Below are 14,351 nucleotides of genomic sequence, written 5' to 3' on the forward strand. Positions count from 1 at the left end.
CGGATTTGCTGCCGAGCCTTATCATTTCTACAGCTTTCTCTGCCTCTTCGGGCGTCTCGGGAACAACAATATCATTTCCCGGAAGCGAGGCCATCCGCCTTGATGACGACTCTGCGGTCCGACTTTTTCAGAAACACATCAAGTCATCGTCAAACAGATAACAGCTTCCAGCCGGGAGCCAGTGGTGCCCTCTGGGTGAGGAGGTGGCTGTGGCCAATGATCGATCCCAGGACACCGGCCAACGCGGCCTTGCAGAATGCTACATCGATCAGACTGCTGTTTCGATAGTTCTGTCCGCATCTGGGCGCAATGGACACACCGAAGAGCTGCTCCCAGGCGTCCAAAATAGCTGGTGCTGTTGCCCGCGATCCCCACCCAAAGTCGAACGTTTCACTTGTCTTCTGCACCACGTCTACATGATAACCATCCAACGACAAAACCCTTGGTTGCACGGGATCGTCTTGGATGGGGATGTCATGAAGCTCAGCAAGGTACCGGAAGTTTCCGTCGCAGAAACCAGCGAGATATGCCCCTTTGAATACGAAGCAAGTCCCCTGGTCGAACCATTTCGGCGCCCATGATGGATACTCCCCAAGATCCGGGTCTTCGTTATGCTGTACATGATCGAGGACGTCCAATATCCTCGGCTGCTTCCGCATGAGGAACCGCGTCAGGTCGCAGTAAACCAGCACCCTCTCCCTTTTGTAATCCGGCCGCAGCCGCCCAAAATTGAGATCAGGCGCGGGCCCGTTGACGAAGTTGTTGATACGCGTGAAGCCTCGACGGATCAGTCGGATGCGCCAGCTGTCATTGTTGTCAAAGACATCCGTCAGCGCCGGCACGGGGTTTAGTTCCTCATCGCAGATGCCCGGTAGAGAAAACATCTTATTGTGGTCATCGGTCGCCTACAGCGTCCGATTCAGTTCGAACAGGCCGAGAAATGATCTGATTGAGCCCTCAACTTTGGGCCGGCCCTGGGTTATGGTCGCCTGGCGGCGCATCAGGATGAGATTCCACAGCTCGTAAGGTCGGTAGATTGAGATTTCTCCTTTCCAGCGAGCGAATGTTACTAGCCATGCGATCAGGTCGAAGGACATCTCCAAGCCCTCGATCTTGGCAATTGCCCATGTCGATGCCACGACTTCTTGTACACACCAACATCGGCTAAAGTACGGCCGTTCAAAAACTTCGTTCAAATGAACCATGCATATCTCGGGCAGTTCATCAATCATGCTGCTCATCAGTTGCTGCGAGGCATCGGTATCAAGTTGGGCGGCGTTCGGACCGGGATGAGTGTATTCTCTGATCCTCGCAAGCCTATCCGCGGCTAGGAATGCCTCTTAAGTCCCAGAAGTCTTAATGCCCAGCCAAACAATCACACGGGCGGCATGTTTATAAACCAACCACATGTACTGAACCTGGCGAGAGCGTTCCTCCAAGTTCGACTGGTCAATGCAGAGGGCGTCGATCCATAGTCAGCGCACCTGTGTCGGCAAGCGCAGAGAGCGCAAGGCGTCCTCTATATTCGGTTTGATGGGCAAAGGATAGCCTTGTAGCCACATGTAATCCCTCGGCTCGTCAGTGGGCTCTCCCCAGGTGTACTATAACGCTTCATAGGGAGGCGCATCTTCGATGTTGATGATTTGCAGCTGTGCTTCGAAGGGGTCCTCTCCAGAGCCCGGATGCAGGAAGAGCAGGCGTGTAAATGGCGGCGTTCGACCCTATTCTAAGATTGGCGGTAGGGACTGATACTGGTATGAGCTGTCTTGTTCCATCAGACCCATGTGTTCATTTCGTGTCGCGAAACTCTTTGTAAGTCTAGGTTTGTTGACTGGCTCCAGGAGCGGAGTTCAACCTTGGCGAACACGGCCGAAGGTCTCAAACCCTTCAGATGCTATCACGTGTGACTCCTCGGTGCAGATTCCATAGTCAGAATCGAACATGGTTCATCCGGCGCTGCAGGGGTGCGGTGCATGGTGCCGTTTGACTGGACGCCAGACTTCAGCCGCTGGCGCTAGATGGTAGGTACACGATGCCTTGGGCAGTGTTTGACGAGGCACTGAGCAAACCGTATTGCCACAAACTGACATGCAGTACATGCGTAGCCATACAGAAATAAGTGTACCATTACGAAGGACCAGCTTATTGGCCACACGAATGCTGAACAGCTCTCCTGAGACGTTCAGTCGTGAGCTGCAACCGTGTTATCAAGCTTTTAGCTCTAGTTTGAGCCTCATGATTCTTCCGCATCCGATTTTGGGGTATCATTACAGTGAAAATAAGTTGCAGTGACGTCTGCTATCCATCCACACCGATGCCTTCTTACCGAGGTCATGAGCCTAAGCCTCCTAACTATCACCAGGGCTTTAAGAGACAGGGCTCTCAGAGCCAGCTGATGGTACCGGGAATCCGTCCTTCCTCATCGGATTTCAGGTTCCTTCATGAAATCCGGAATGGTAAGGCCGGCTTCGAGCACGGAAAGGTCCCAGGGGTCGGCAGGTCCCTCGTCCGCCCCCTCATTCGCAACCTGCTACGAAATCATGTCAGTGGCATAACTATGACTAGATGAAGACCATACTTACATGGTGCGTACTGCCCAGGTCGACGTTGGGGGCGCCAGTGTCGGCCGCATAGATCTTGATGGACCGAAGGTGGGTATCCTTTCCGTTCTGGTGATTCTCAAGTATCTGCATTTGGAACACGTAGGAGACCAGCGTATTGCCGTCGGGGCCACCACCGGCACCAACAATAGGAACCTGCTGCCAACCAGAGGGTTGCGACATTTCCATCGTGGCGAACTGAACAAGGTTGTTCTCACTGGTGCCGGACTTGAAGATGATCTTGGTAGGCGTATAGGACTCGTCCTCATTGAAGTCCACGAAGAAGCGAATGTCTCTGATACCGACCCGCTTGATGAAGTATACCGTTAGCTTATGAGGTTGGGGCCCATCGGATCTATCGCCAGTCAGTAAACCCGATTGCTAGTACTAGTAGTCAGAACTATAGAACAACATACTGCCAGTAGGTCTTCAAACTGTCATTGCGCAGCTGCTCAACACCGTTGCCCTGCTTGTGGCTACTGACGGTGAACTTTCCCAGATTGGATATCTCCTTGAGCCCGGCGGCAAGAGGATCGAACTCGGGCTCTTCGTGATGGTCTCCTGCATGGTCCCCGTTCTCGCCGTCCTCAATGCTGGTGTCGGTGGCAGATATCTCGCCGAGGTCATCAAGGGGCATACTGATGCCTTCTTCGTCAGAGTACTCCGGGATCGGCGCATTGCGCAGATATTCCTCCATGTTGGGGCCGGCTCTCATAGCCTCCCAGTCAACACGCTGTGGGGGAAAGGCTTCGCCGTCGCTGGAAATGTGGTCGTCTGGATGTGAGCTACCTGGCAGGTTGAATGAGTCAGCAGCTGTGTGAAGCATTTAATGAAACAATCAAAGACTCCCATGGCACGCCTCCCGCTTGGGCAATCGTCTGAACTCTAGCAGTACGGCCAAGGCCGCATGAACCAGGGCGGGTCAGCGGTTGGCCCCGGTGCTCAGTCAAAATCCTATTTGTGTATGAACTCCCCGAACCACTCAAGCGCTACCGGCGGTTTGATTCTTGGATGTCTGGACGCGCACGCAATTTCGTGAGTGAGTGGGAGCAATTGAAGCCCTTGTCTTTTGGGTTGCAGCGAAGGTGTCGGGAAGACTTCTCATCAAACCGCGACCGAAATGAGACCCTTGCCGAGGAGAAACGACCCTTGTCTGCTTCATTCGAAGATAAACGACACACCTGAGCGCTCTCTCGCTTGTGTCAACAGAGTGCAAAAGGAGTGAATTAGATGGGAGACTAGCAGCTACGGCCGGTGGGTGTAGTGGGAGCTGCTGTGCAAAATGGTAGGCAGGAGGGGAGATATGCAGATAAAACTCCTACGCAATGATAAACCTGACTGTCTGAGGGAATAAAAGACGTAACCCACCGTTCGGACCATGAGTTCTGGTGGCTCGGCGGTCATAGTAATCGTTCATCCACTGCTCTGGAGGATCGGCCTGCAGGTCGAGGCCGTCACGTCTGTTGCTAAGCTGCTCCGGGCTCTGCAGGTCAGGTCGTGGGCGGTTGCCATGGAAGTTTCCCCGCCGTCGATCTTCCATTGCCGACTCCAAGGTTTTGAATGAAAAATCCAAATCTCGAGGGCTGGTCAACGTGCGCGCGCCTGTGAGGAAAGGAACGTGTTGATTGATGCTCTTGCAGCGTTCATCACATCGAATCACGTGGATCCAACAGCGAGTCACGTGCTTCGCTTGTCGGTGTGAGACAGCTTACCGATGCACCATCGTCAAAGACACCGACGAATCTTGGACTTGGATTGCTAGAGTATAAACTCAATGCTTCGAGAGACAACCATCTCAAGAAATAGACTGCGGTTTCACTGTGGCTTTATTTATTGCATAGCACAGCATGTGTTAGTTCTGGTTGCACTGTACTTATGTGCTGAATTGCAAATACTTGTAGAGGCTCAAGATGTGTCTCGCAGAGTTTGTGGACGGCCCCGTACAACATCTCCCTCATGATGGCGTGGCTACAAGCGATTGGCGGTGGTTATCGAAGGAGAGGTTCGGCTTGCATTTCAGCTGAACACCTCGTTTACGTTTTATTACATGGTTCAGATTCTCTGTTGCCCCGGCTCCATGTAGGCCATTTGCTTGACAGCCTCGTTCAACAGCAAGTCACCTTCCCTATTGGCATCTATATGTTGAGGAAGCCAATCTGTATTTACATGCATCACGCAAGCGCCCGTCAAGTTAGCCTGTTCGGTTCTATTGTAAAGACCGGAGGTTTTACCTCAATCAATGAAGGCTGGCACGAGCAGCCAATGGCAGCATTGTCGACATATTTCAGCCAAGCAATTGAGGTTCTATATCGACCTAGACTCCGATAGTTCTCAGTCTTACCCTTGCTTCTGCTGTGGCATGGTACATAGTCTGGGCACCAGCCGGTCAAGCCTGCAATCCCACTTCGCTCTGTTGCTCGTCATCCAGGGGAGCTGTGTTTCGCGTGGCTTGCGTCGAAAGCCAGGAACGCATCTTTGAATTCAGAAGGAAAAATGAACAAAGCTTAGCGGCATAGTCTACACGGTGGTTGCCAACTACAAAAGGCGTTCATTTCCGCCACGGGAACTGAAGCTTCTCGTCCAAGCCAATACGCAGCGAAGCTTAGCACTGATATCGTAATCATACCATTTAAACGTAGAACATGAAGGCCTCAGCTCTTAATTCGGCCCTTTCCCTATCGGGTGCCCTTGCGGCCATTGGTAGCTACTGTAAGGACAGCAAGGTCTGACCTGCCTACGTCCATTTGCCAACATTACCTGATACTGACTGGCTTGGTTCTACAGGGAAACTACGGCACTTGCCAGAAGGTCAACAAATGCAAGTCTCTCAATGGCTACACCAAGACCGATCTCTGTCCCAACGATCCAGATGACGTGAAGTGCTGCTTCTACCCGGATTGCAACAGCAACGGCTTCTGCCAGAGAGACTCCCTCTCTTGTAGCGGTACCTACTTCACGTGAGTTTTCTTTGGCTCTGATGCTATACCAAAAGTGACAACGCCTGACACGGCATATCTGTTCTCGTAGTGGCGACTGTTCTGGATCTACTACTTACCGCGTAAGTACACCCTCTGTTATGCATGGTTTCTCGATGCTGAATTGGGCCAGTGCTGTAACCTGAGGACAGGGAAGCCGCCCATCTGCAGCCGGGACGAGAAGACCCGTCGCTGCATTCCCCTCTGAGCTTGGGTGAAGGAGATATCGTGCGGCTTGGTCGAATCTCAAAACCAACGCGATTGAGCCTGAACATGCTGGCCTCACTGCACAGTTGAGGTGGGATCACAGTATGTGAACATTGCATAGCTGCTGGATGATTGACTCGCAGGCGGGATAAAAAGGCTAAGAGAAATGGATTTGTAACACCTTGTCACTTAACGGCCATGCATATTCCAAGTTTCTGAGGCTGGCTAGTACGCGTTGAATGAGAGACAACGGTAATTGATTCATTCACGAGGAGACATGCCATGGCTGATGAGGTAAGCCGACAGCAAAGTTAAACAAGCAATTACATTGCACTTTTCCTGCCAGTAAAAGAGAGAAAAAAACTATGCCCATCCAATGATCAGACCATATAAACCCCCCAGGTCCATCCCAAAACGCCGGCCAGAGAGATCAAGGTATCATACAGCGCATTGAACAATATGTTGATGCACATGAGGCCCAAGTGCCGTCTATGAATAAGAAACGCGACGCCGCTTGGCTTCCTAGGCACCGAGGGAGCTGCGCTTCTTCTTCAGCTTCTTCTCCTTCTTGGGCGTCTCGTCGTCCTCGTGCTTGCGCTTCTTCTTGCCGCTGTCGGTAGCCTTGACGGGCGTCTCGTCAGCCTCGTCCTCGCCCTTCTTGAGCTTCTTCAGCTCCTTCTTGCTGAAAACGACGGGCGTGCCGTCCTCGCCGAGCTGGACGTCGCCGCGCTCGAACTTGCGCTTGAACTTGGACACACTGACACCAGCGGCCTCGGCAAGGCGCTCGTACTCCTTTTCGCTCAGCTTCGCGGGTGTGCCCTTGACGCTCTTGCTTTCCTTGACAGGAGTCTCGGCCGCTACAATGGAGACACGCTTCTTGTCCTTCTTTTCCTTCTTCTTGTCCTTTTTGCTCTTCTTCTCCTCTTCGCTGACGTCGTTCATCTCCTCGTCCTCCTTCTCGCTGTCGGCATCCTTCATCTCCTCGTCGACGACCTGGATAAGCTTCTTGGACTTCTTCTCAGGCTTGCCGTTGGTCTCGGCATCTTCGATACCGTCGGCGTCGGCGTTGTACTTGCGGGAGTCCTTCAGGCTGAAGCCGCCGGGTGTGGTGAGCTGGCCGTCGGGGCCCACGCCCACACCCTTCGGCAGAAGAGGCTTGCCCTCCAGCTTGCGGAGCAGGTTCTCGAGCTTGATGCGGCTGGTCAAGCCAAGAAGGCTGCGCTCCTCCTCATCGTCCTGGTTCTCCATGTCGCCAAGAGCGTCGACGCGCAGGCCGAGAGCGGTCTTGGCGGCGAGGGAACGGGCAATCTTTCCCTTGTTCTTGCCAGTAGCCTGGCCGACGAGGGAAGAGTGGTAGATGATACCGTACTTGGGTGTGTCATGCTTGGTCTTGAGAGCACGGAAGAGGGCCTTCTCGGCACCGAAAATCTGGATGGTGGACGAGGGAGCCTTGGCCAAGCTGATCAGAGAACCGGCATGGGCGATGAGGCGAGCACCGACGAGGTAGCCTACGAGGGCGGTCAAGTTGGGGGCAAGAGCGCGCATACGGTTCTCCAAGTAATTAGAAAGCGAAGCACGGTACTCAGAGTAGGTAATGACCTGCTGAGCCAACAACTGAATGTTCTCCAAATCTTCAGGGGTGATCTCAGTTCCCATGGAAATCTCTGCAGCGGTCTTGACGGGGGTCTCAAGCTCCTCGGGGAGGATGTCGGAAAGGTCGGCATCGTTGAAGTCCTGGCGCATGCCAACGGCAACCACAAGGCGGGCGTAGACCAGGTTGTCGTTGAGGATCTTGGCAAGCTCGGGGAAGTGCCAGCCGTACCATTCCTTGGTGCGCATAGCGTAAACGTTGAGCTCCTTGTCGAGGTCGTCGATCAACTTGATCGCTTGGACAACCATGGCGTCGACCTTATCGGCAGAAAACTTGAGCTTGTGTCGCGAGATGGAGTGCGACAGACCAAGGGCCATGCGGTCCATGGTCTCAGTGGTGAGGCCGGGAATCAGGGACGAGAGATTCTCGCGAACAGCACGGAACAGATCCTGGGAGGCGGCCTCGGAGACAGCCTGAATGTTCAAGTCGGGAAGCTTGCCAATGGCAGTACCGAGCTTCAGGTCGGCAACGGCAATGGAAGCCTTCTTCTCGTCCTTGAGCTCCTTGAGCAGGTTGGCGAGCAACGGCGGGACGCGACCCTCCTTAAGACCGGCGGCTTCCTCGACGGCAACGGCGGAGCTATCGAACTTGACGAAGGACTTCAACTTAAGCCTTTGCTACGGTCAGCATTGTTCTTTACTAACACGCAGGATTTCCTGCGATTGGGCCCGCCTAGTTGTAACGCGTATGCGCTGTCTTGTGCATTTCGCGGAAATCGACTGCCATTGGCTTTCTTAGGAACGCGACTTACATTTCGTTGATCTTCTCCGAAGAAGTAGGGCCCGAAGAGAGCTCATCGCGCTTCAGAAGCTTCTTGTCGGCAGCCTTGAACAGACCGTAGCTACAATTTTTTTATTAGCTTCCATATCGTTCCCACCACACCTGGCTTTTTTTTTTTTGTTTGCAAGTCAAAACGTACCCTGCCGGCGTTTCGGCGAGAACGAAGAGAGACATTTTGAATACTGTCGAAACTCTTCTAATCTAGCCTGTCGGTTCCCTCGGTTGAATTCCTCCGCTCGTGGGTGTGTAAGTTGTTGTCGGCGGAGGCAGGTTTCCAGAGCGGATTGATGGTTTGGAAATATTTTTTTCTCAATCGAAGCTCCACCAATTTTTTTTCGATGCTGCAGACCTTTGGGCGGGCCCGCCCCCCCACACCCAATTGGCAAGTGGGATGGCTCGGAGCGCGTAAAATCAGTTTTGCCGATGGGAGAAGTAAAAAAAAGAGAGAGAGGAAAAGTGGGCGGCAAATAGATGCACCGCCACAGTGAATCTGTGCGTGCGTGCGTGCGTGGCTGTACTGCGTAAGGCGGCTGGCTGAGACTGGCTGGGACCTGGCAGCTGCCGTAGCCATTTGATTCGAGTCCTTAAGTCAACGACCATAGCTAACTCCGTCTGGGCCTCCACACGACCGGCGTCACCATCTCCAGCTCTCTCAAATCGAGCATCCAAAATCCTGTCAAGATGGAGGGTCTTTTCTTCAACGTCAACAGCGGGTGGGTTTTGTCTACGTGATACGTGAGATGTGCGCGGCTGGTGGCTAACGTGCTGTAGCTACATCGAGGGCATTGTCCGCGGCTACAGGAATGGCCTTCTCACGAGCTCAAACTACAGCAATTTAACGCAGTGCGAGACCATCGATGGTTGGTCTATCCTTCTCCCTATACAGAGCGATGCGTGTCTGACCTGGCTCTAGACCTCAAGCTGCAACTTGGTCCTGCATACGGCGACTTCCTCGGTAACCTCCCTCCCAACCCTTCGACGTCAGCTCTCGCCGCCAAGACGACCGACAAGCTCGTTTCCGAGTTCCGCTATGTTCGGGCCAACGCTGTTGGTGCACTTGCCCAGTTCATGGACTACCTGACGTACGGTTACATGATCGACAACGTAGCTTTGCTGATTACTGGCACGCTCCACGAACGAGACACCCGCGAGCTTCTCGAGAGATGCCATCCCCTCGGCTGGTTCGAGACCATGCCCGTTCTCTGTGTCGCCACCAACATCGAAGAGCTGTACAACAGTGTTCTCATCGAGACGCCTCTTGCTGCCTACTTCAAGGGTAGTCTGAGCCACCAGGACCTCGACGAGCTGAACATTGAAATCGTCCGGAACACGTTGTACAAGAACTACCTGGAGGACTTTCACAACTTTGTCAACACCCACCCCGATATGGCTGGCTCGCCGACGGCTGACATCATGTCGGAGATCCTTGAGTTCGAGGCTGACCGCCGTGCGATCAATATTACGCTCAACTCGTTCGGCACCGAGCTGAACAAGAACGATCGCAAGAAGCTTTACCCCAGCTTCGGCAAGCTGTACCCCGAGGGAACCCTCATGCTCTCTAGAGCGGATGATTTTGAGGGTGTTCGCCTCGCAGTTGACGGTGTGGCAGACTACAAGTCCTTTTTCGAGGCTGCTGGCCTTGGTGGCGGTCCTTCCGGACCTGGCAACATGGGCGGCGGCGGGAGCTCTGACGGTAAAAGTCTGGAGGACATGTTTTACCAAAAGGAGATGGAGATTTCCAAGAGCGCTTTCACTCAACAATTCACCTTCGCCATTGTGTACGCCTGGGTGAGGCTCCGCGAGCAGGTAAGATCATGGCACGCCAAACGTAAGACGACGCCAAGCTAATGATGTATCAGGAAATCCGCAACATCACCTGGATCGCTGAATGCATAGCCCAAAACCAGAAGGACCGGATTGGCAACTACATCAGTGTGTTCTGAGTTTTAATGTTTTGGCAGTCCTGTTCTCGTACTTTTGTAGAATACCAGTTTCATCGTTTAATGGCAGGTCACAACGGCGCAAGGAGGTTGCTCAGGTTCATGACGTGGAGATCAGTATCTTTACCGATCGCTATACCTAGTGTACATAGAGGACAATTACAAGTCTGAATTTTACACATGTCATCACCTCCACCCTTGGCCTCTTTTCCTGCCCACCTAGAAGCTGATCTGCTCCTTATATGTCGCTGGTGACAGACCCAGCTTCTCAAGCATGTGCGTCCACCGCTCGCTTCCCCTCTCATTCTTCTCCATATACTTGAGCAGTCTCTGCCTCCTATGACAGAGGACTCTGAGGTTTCTCTTGTTGTGCTTGTCCTTGTAGCCGCGGTTCTGCGAGAGCTCCTGCGCCAGCTTCCTGATCTTGGCGGTCAGAATCGCAATCTGTACCTCTGAGCTACCGGTGTCTGGGCCAGCTCTCGGGGGCGGCGGCGGGGCGTTAGGGTTCACGAGGGCGGACTTGGGCTTCTGCCGGAGGAACTCATCGGTCTTGTGCCGGCCAAACTCATCGATACATCTCTTGATGTTGGTGTGAAAGAGGATCTTGGAGTTGGCATTGTCCATGGACAGGATGCGGTTGAGGGCCTCGACCGCCTTGGCATGGTTCTCCTGGTGCTTCTTCTCAGCCAGGTCCTCTGCCGCAGGGTCTACGTAGTCCTGAATATCGCTCTTGACGGGTTTGGTCAGGACGTAGGCCTTCTGTATCACGTGCTGGAGCTCTTCCTTGGTAACAAGATGGTTGAGAAGGTTTGGAGATGTAGGGAGCGGGCGGGGCTCAGAAATGACGTTGCCATTGTCGTCCTTGACGATCTTGGTCGTCGACGCCTGGCCAGCCGAGTCGAACGATTCGACGAAGGGAGTCGGGATGCCGTGAACCGGGTCGCCCCATTTCGCGTCCCTTTCCGCCTGGATCTCGCTCTGCCTCTTCACATTCGCAGCCTTTCTCTGCAGCGCCTGCTGATGTCGGTACGGGTCCTGCTTCGCCTTGCGTTTCTTCTCGCGCTGGGAGATGTTGGCGGTTTGGATGACGGGGAGGAAGCTTGGGGTTGCTGGCCTCACGGCCGGGCGTAGGCACACTGTGACGATCAATTAGCCATTCAATTGGTTCTTATGGATTCCAAGACAAAGTTGGAGCTCACAGCTGGCAGTGCCTAGCCGTTGCAGGCTTTGTAATCTGGGAGGCATGGCGGCAACGGTTCCTGTTCAACACGATCGTCGGCGTAAAGAGACGCCCTATTTTTTTCTCCAGAGTCCCTGGATCAATGGCCCAGTCTTCTGCGTGGCTTAGGTAAGTCAAGAAAACCGCTTTGCCTTACCTCAGCGAGTCGGGAGCTATCGCCCGATGCAGGCTAGCTTATGAATCACGTGAAAGGGGAAACTCCAAGAGCTACGTACCGATCCAGCCCCGCTAAAGGCCTTAGCGCGATGAGGGCAAGCTGTCGCACAGTCGCACCTGCCGCACCGAGCAATTTTGTCAAATTTTTGTCGCGATCTCGAAACTTCACGATTTCGTAGTCTTCTCTTCTTTCCCTCCGCACCACCACCGTCCGACACCGTCTCCCCGTGGAAGAAAGACCGAAATCGCCCAAGATGGCTCCCGCTAACCTGCCCTCGATCTTCAATGCCACTTCCCAGGACATTGAGATGCTGCTTGCAGCTCAAGCCCACCTGGGAAGCAAGAACCTCCAGGTTCACATGGAGCCCTATCTCTGGAAGACCCGTGCCGACGGTGTCAACGTGATCAACGTTGGCAAGACCTGGTAAGAGAATATGCGCGCGTCCGCCCGCTCGAGCTGCTTTGGGAGCCAGCCGGAGCGAGAGGGAGAAATTGGCGCGCGGTTGCTGACTTGCGCACTCTCCAGGGAGAAGATTGTCCTGGCCGCCCGCATCATCGCCGCCGTCGACAACCCAGCCGACATTTGCGTTATCTCTGCCCGTCCCTACGGTCAGCGCGCCGTCCTCAAGTTCGCCGCCCACACCGGCGCTGTCGCCATCGCCGGTCGCTTCACCCCCGGTTCTTTCACCAACTACATCACCCGCTCTTTCAAGGAGCCCCGCCTGATTATCGTCACCGACCCCCGTACTGATGCCCAGGCCATCAAGGAGGCTTCCTACGTCAACATCCCCGTTATCGCCCTTTGCGACACCGACTCCCCCACCGAGTACGTCGACGTTGCCATCCCCACCAACAACAAGGGTCGTCACTCCATCGGTCTCATCTGGTGGATGCTCGCCCGTGAGGTCCTCCGCCTCCGCGGCACCATCTACAACCGCGAGACCCCCTGGGACACCATGGTCGATCTGTACTTCTGTATGTTTCTCCCGCTCCCCAAGGCGTAGAATATTGTAGGAAGGTTATCGAGAGAAACACGAGACTAACCGCGTGTGCACCAACAGACCGCGACCCTGAGGCTGAGGCCGAGGAGAAGGTCGAGGAGGAGAAACTCCCTGGCGTTGAGGAGGAGGGTGTTGCCGCTATCGAGTCCGGCTTCCCCGCCACTGGTGACTGGGATGCCCAGGCTCCTGGCTTCACTGGTGCCCAGACCGGCACCAACTGGGACGGTGCTGGTGACGAGTGGGCCGCCGCTGGCGCCGCTCCCACCGGCGACTGGGCTGCTGCCGGCGATGCCGCTGCCGCTGCCCCCAAGGAGTCCCAGTGGTAGATTTCCCACGGTTCAGCAGGTGTCGGCATGAACGAAGGATATCCCCCATACGAGCGCTAAACAGAAGGTCATCGGTCATCGAAACACGGTGAACCTTGTTCCACAACATCGGCGGAACAGCATCACAAAAAAGGTCATGGAATGGTAGATTATGATGGTCGCTGGTAGCAAAAATCTTCGGGCAAAACGGGGTTCAACTTGGCTTGCACTAATGAGGGAAAGATACTCGAACCAAAAGAAAGTGTGTGAAATAGTCGGCAGAACCACCACATTTTCGCGGATTGTTGTGCATGTCTTTTGGGGAGAGGGAAAGCCCTGTGTGGCCAAGAGGGGTGGACTTGATCGTTATCCCGCCCGGTTCTTGTCCCGTTGATGAAAGCTTTCCCGGTTGACAAGAAGAAAAAAATCATCAAATGTTTGGGGACTCTTGGCTGGCATGGGTTGAAGTCTTGGCATCGCAATACCAAATCCCGTCAATGGTCTCTCATCATCTTTCTCTCCCCCTGTTCTACACACAGTGATCCGACCTCGCCTCTCTCCTCCCTTTCATGCAAAATGCTGCATTGGTATGTCGTTGACAAGCCATTCGACAGAAGCCTGCAGTGGGCGTCTTCATACTATCCAGCTCGCAAGTTCTTCTATGACAGCCTGCCTCTTGGTTATGCCATGCTCCAATTACATCACTCGCGGCCCAACGTGCCCGCCCACAACCGAAAATCCCTCTCACGGAGCTGTAAGAGATGATCGAGACGCCTGCCAGCCATCGCTCACTATCATGCCACCTTGGCCACAATAGAGACCACATTTCTAACCATTGCTAGACATCGAATTCTCCAACCTCACAGCATCGTCATCTTGCCCCCCTGGTAAATGGCATATAGGCAGACACCAAGCAAGCACTAGGTCAACCCCCGCGAGACGCAAGCGGTCTCTATCATATGCTCACGTCTACCCAATCCCCATCAATTCAACGGGAAGTGAGTGGGGTTTCACTTTTTTTTCATCACATGACTGTGGTGAACGTCAATGATGCGGGCTAGGGAAGTTTATAGATCTCATGGTATTTTTCTGATTCACTCGCCTTCCAGAGTCAACTAGAGACTCGAACATGCAAAAGGGGTATTGAACGTCACTCGAGAAGCCTCAAGCCCAGGAAGCCCAACATGTATGTCCCTCTCCCTCCCAAAAACAAAAGGAGAAGAAAGCAAGGGAAAAAAGAACAAAGCAAAACAAGAATAAAACTCCGGTGTCCTGCTCAACTCCCTTATGCTTCCGATGTGGTCGCTCGCTTGCTCAAATGACGCTAAGTGAGGGGTATAGACCATCGCTTTCTATATGCATACATAGCCAGCCGCGGCCAGATGTCCTCCTCTCCCTCAACCTCCCATTTCTCCTCCGGTTCTTGGGCCTCAATGCTCATGTGATATCATGTTGGTATTATCAATACAGGGGTATATGGCCGCTACTTCGAAGAT

At 53.8% G+C, this 14,351-nt stretch overlaps 7 protein-coding genes across 7 annotated transcripts; 3 read left to right on the forward strand and 4 right to left on the reverse strand.

The window, feature by feature from the left end:
- Window positions 1-149: 149 nt before the first annotated feature.
- GLRG_06292 (HET domain-containing protein) lies at window positions 150-884 on the reverse strand (the record flags this gene model as incomplete). The annotated part of the gene is made up of 1 exon (XM_008096977.1): window positions 150-884. One exon carries the CDS (start codon window positions 882-884, stop codon window positions 150-152), a length of 735 nt encoding a protein of 244 aa, XP_008095168.1.
- Window positions 885-2,561: 1,677 nt separating this feature from the next.
- Window positions 2,562-3,297, reverse strand: GLRG_06293 (anaphase-promoting complex; the record flags this gene model as incomplete). Its single annotated transcript, XM_008096978.1, has 2 exons — window positions 2,562-2,955; window positions 3,017-3,297. 2 exons carry the CDS (start codon window positions 3,295-3,297, stop codon window positions 2,562-2,564), a joined length of 675 nt encoding a protein of 224 aa, XP_008095169.1.
- A 1,945-nt stretch (window positions 3,298-5,242) lies between these two features.
- Window positions 5,243-5,783, forward strand: GLRG_06294 (uncharacterized protein; the record flags this gene model as incomplete). The annotated part of the gene is made up of 4 exons (XM_008096979.1): window positions 5,243-5,323; window positions 5,385-5,557; window positions 5,628-5,658; window positions 5,709-5,783. The coding sequence occupies 4 exons, from the start codon at window positions 5,243-5,245 to the stop codon at window positions 5,781-5,783; spliced, it is 360 nt and encodes a 119-aa protein (XP_008095170.1).
- Window positions 5,784-6,304: 521 nt separating this feature from the next.
- GLRG_06295 (NOSIC domain-containing protein) lies at window positions 6,305-8,387 on the reverse strand (the record flags this gene model as incomplete). Its single annotated transcript, XM_008096980.1, has 3 exons — window positions 6,305-8,045; window positions 8,185-8,274; window positions 8,353-8,387. The coding sequence occupies 3 exons, from the start codon at window positions 8,385-8,387 to the stop codon at window positions 6,305-6,307; spliced, it is 1,866 nt and encodes a 621-aa protein (XP_008095171.1).
- A 507-nt stretch (window positions 8,388-8,894) lies between these two features.
- GLRG_06296 (ATP synthase subunit) lies at window positions 8,895-10,156 on the forward strand (the record flags this gene model as incomplete). Its single annotated transcript, XM_008096981.1, has 4 exons — window positions 8,895-8,926; window positions 8,985-9,073; window positions 9,127-10,019; window positions 10,073-10,156. 4 exons carry the CDS (start codon window positions 8,895-8,897, stop codon window positions 10,154-10,156), a joined length of 1,098 nt encoding a protein of 365 aa, XP_008095172.1.
- A 216-nt stretch (window positions 10,157-10,372) lies between these two features.
- Window positions 10,373-11,398, reverse strand: GLRG_06297 (ribosomal protein S15; the record flags this gene model as incomplete). Its single annotated transcript, XM_008096982.1, has 2 exons — window positions 10,373-11,289; window positions 11,353-11,398. The coding sequence occupies 2 exons, from the start codon at window positions 11,396-11,398 to the stop codon at window positions 10,373-10,375; spliced, it is 963 nt and encodes a 320-aa protein (XP_008095173.1).
- Window positions 11,399-11,803: 405 nt separating this feature from the next.
- GLRG_06298 (ribosomal protein S2) lies at window positions 11,804-12,876 on the forward strand (the record flags this gene model as incomplete). Its single annotated transcript, XM_008096983.1, has 3 exons — window positions 11,804-11,973; window positions 12,076-12,524; window positions 12,611-12,876. The coding sequence occupies 3 exons, from the start codon at window positions 11,804-11,806 to the stop codon at window positions 12,874-12,876; spliced, it is 885 nt and encodes a 294-aa protein (XP_008095174.1).
- Window positions 12,877-14,351: the final 1,475 nt, after the last annotated feature.

This window comes from Colletotrichum graminicola (genome assembly GCF_000149035.1).
Source record: "Colletotrichum graminicola M1.001 genomic scaffold supercont1.23, whole genome shotgun sequence".
NCBI lineage: Eukaryota > Fungi > Ascomycota > Sordariomycetes > Glomerellales > Glomerellaceae > Colletotrichum > Colletotrichum graminicola.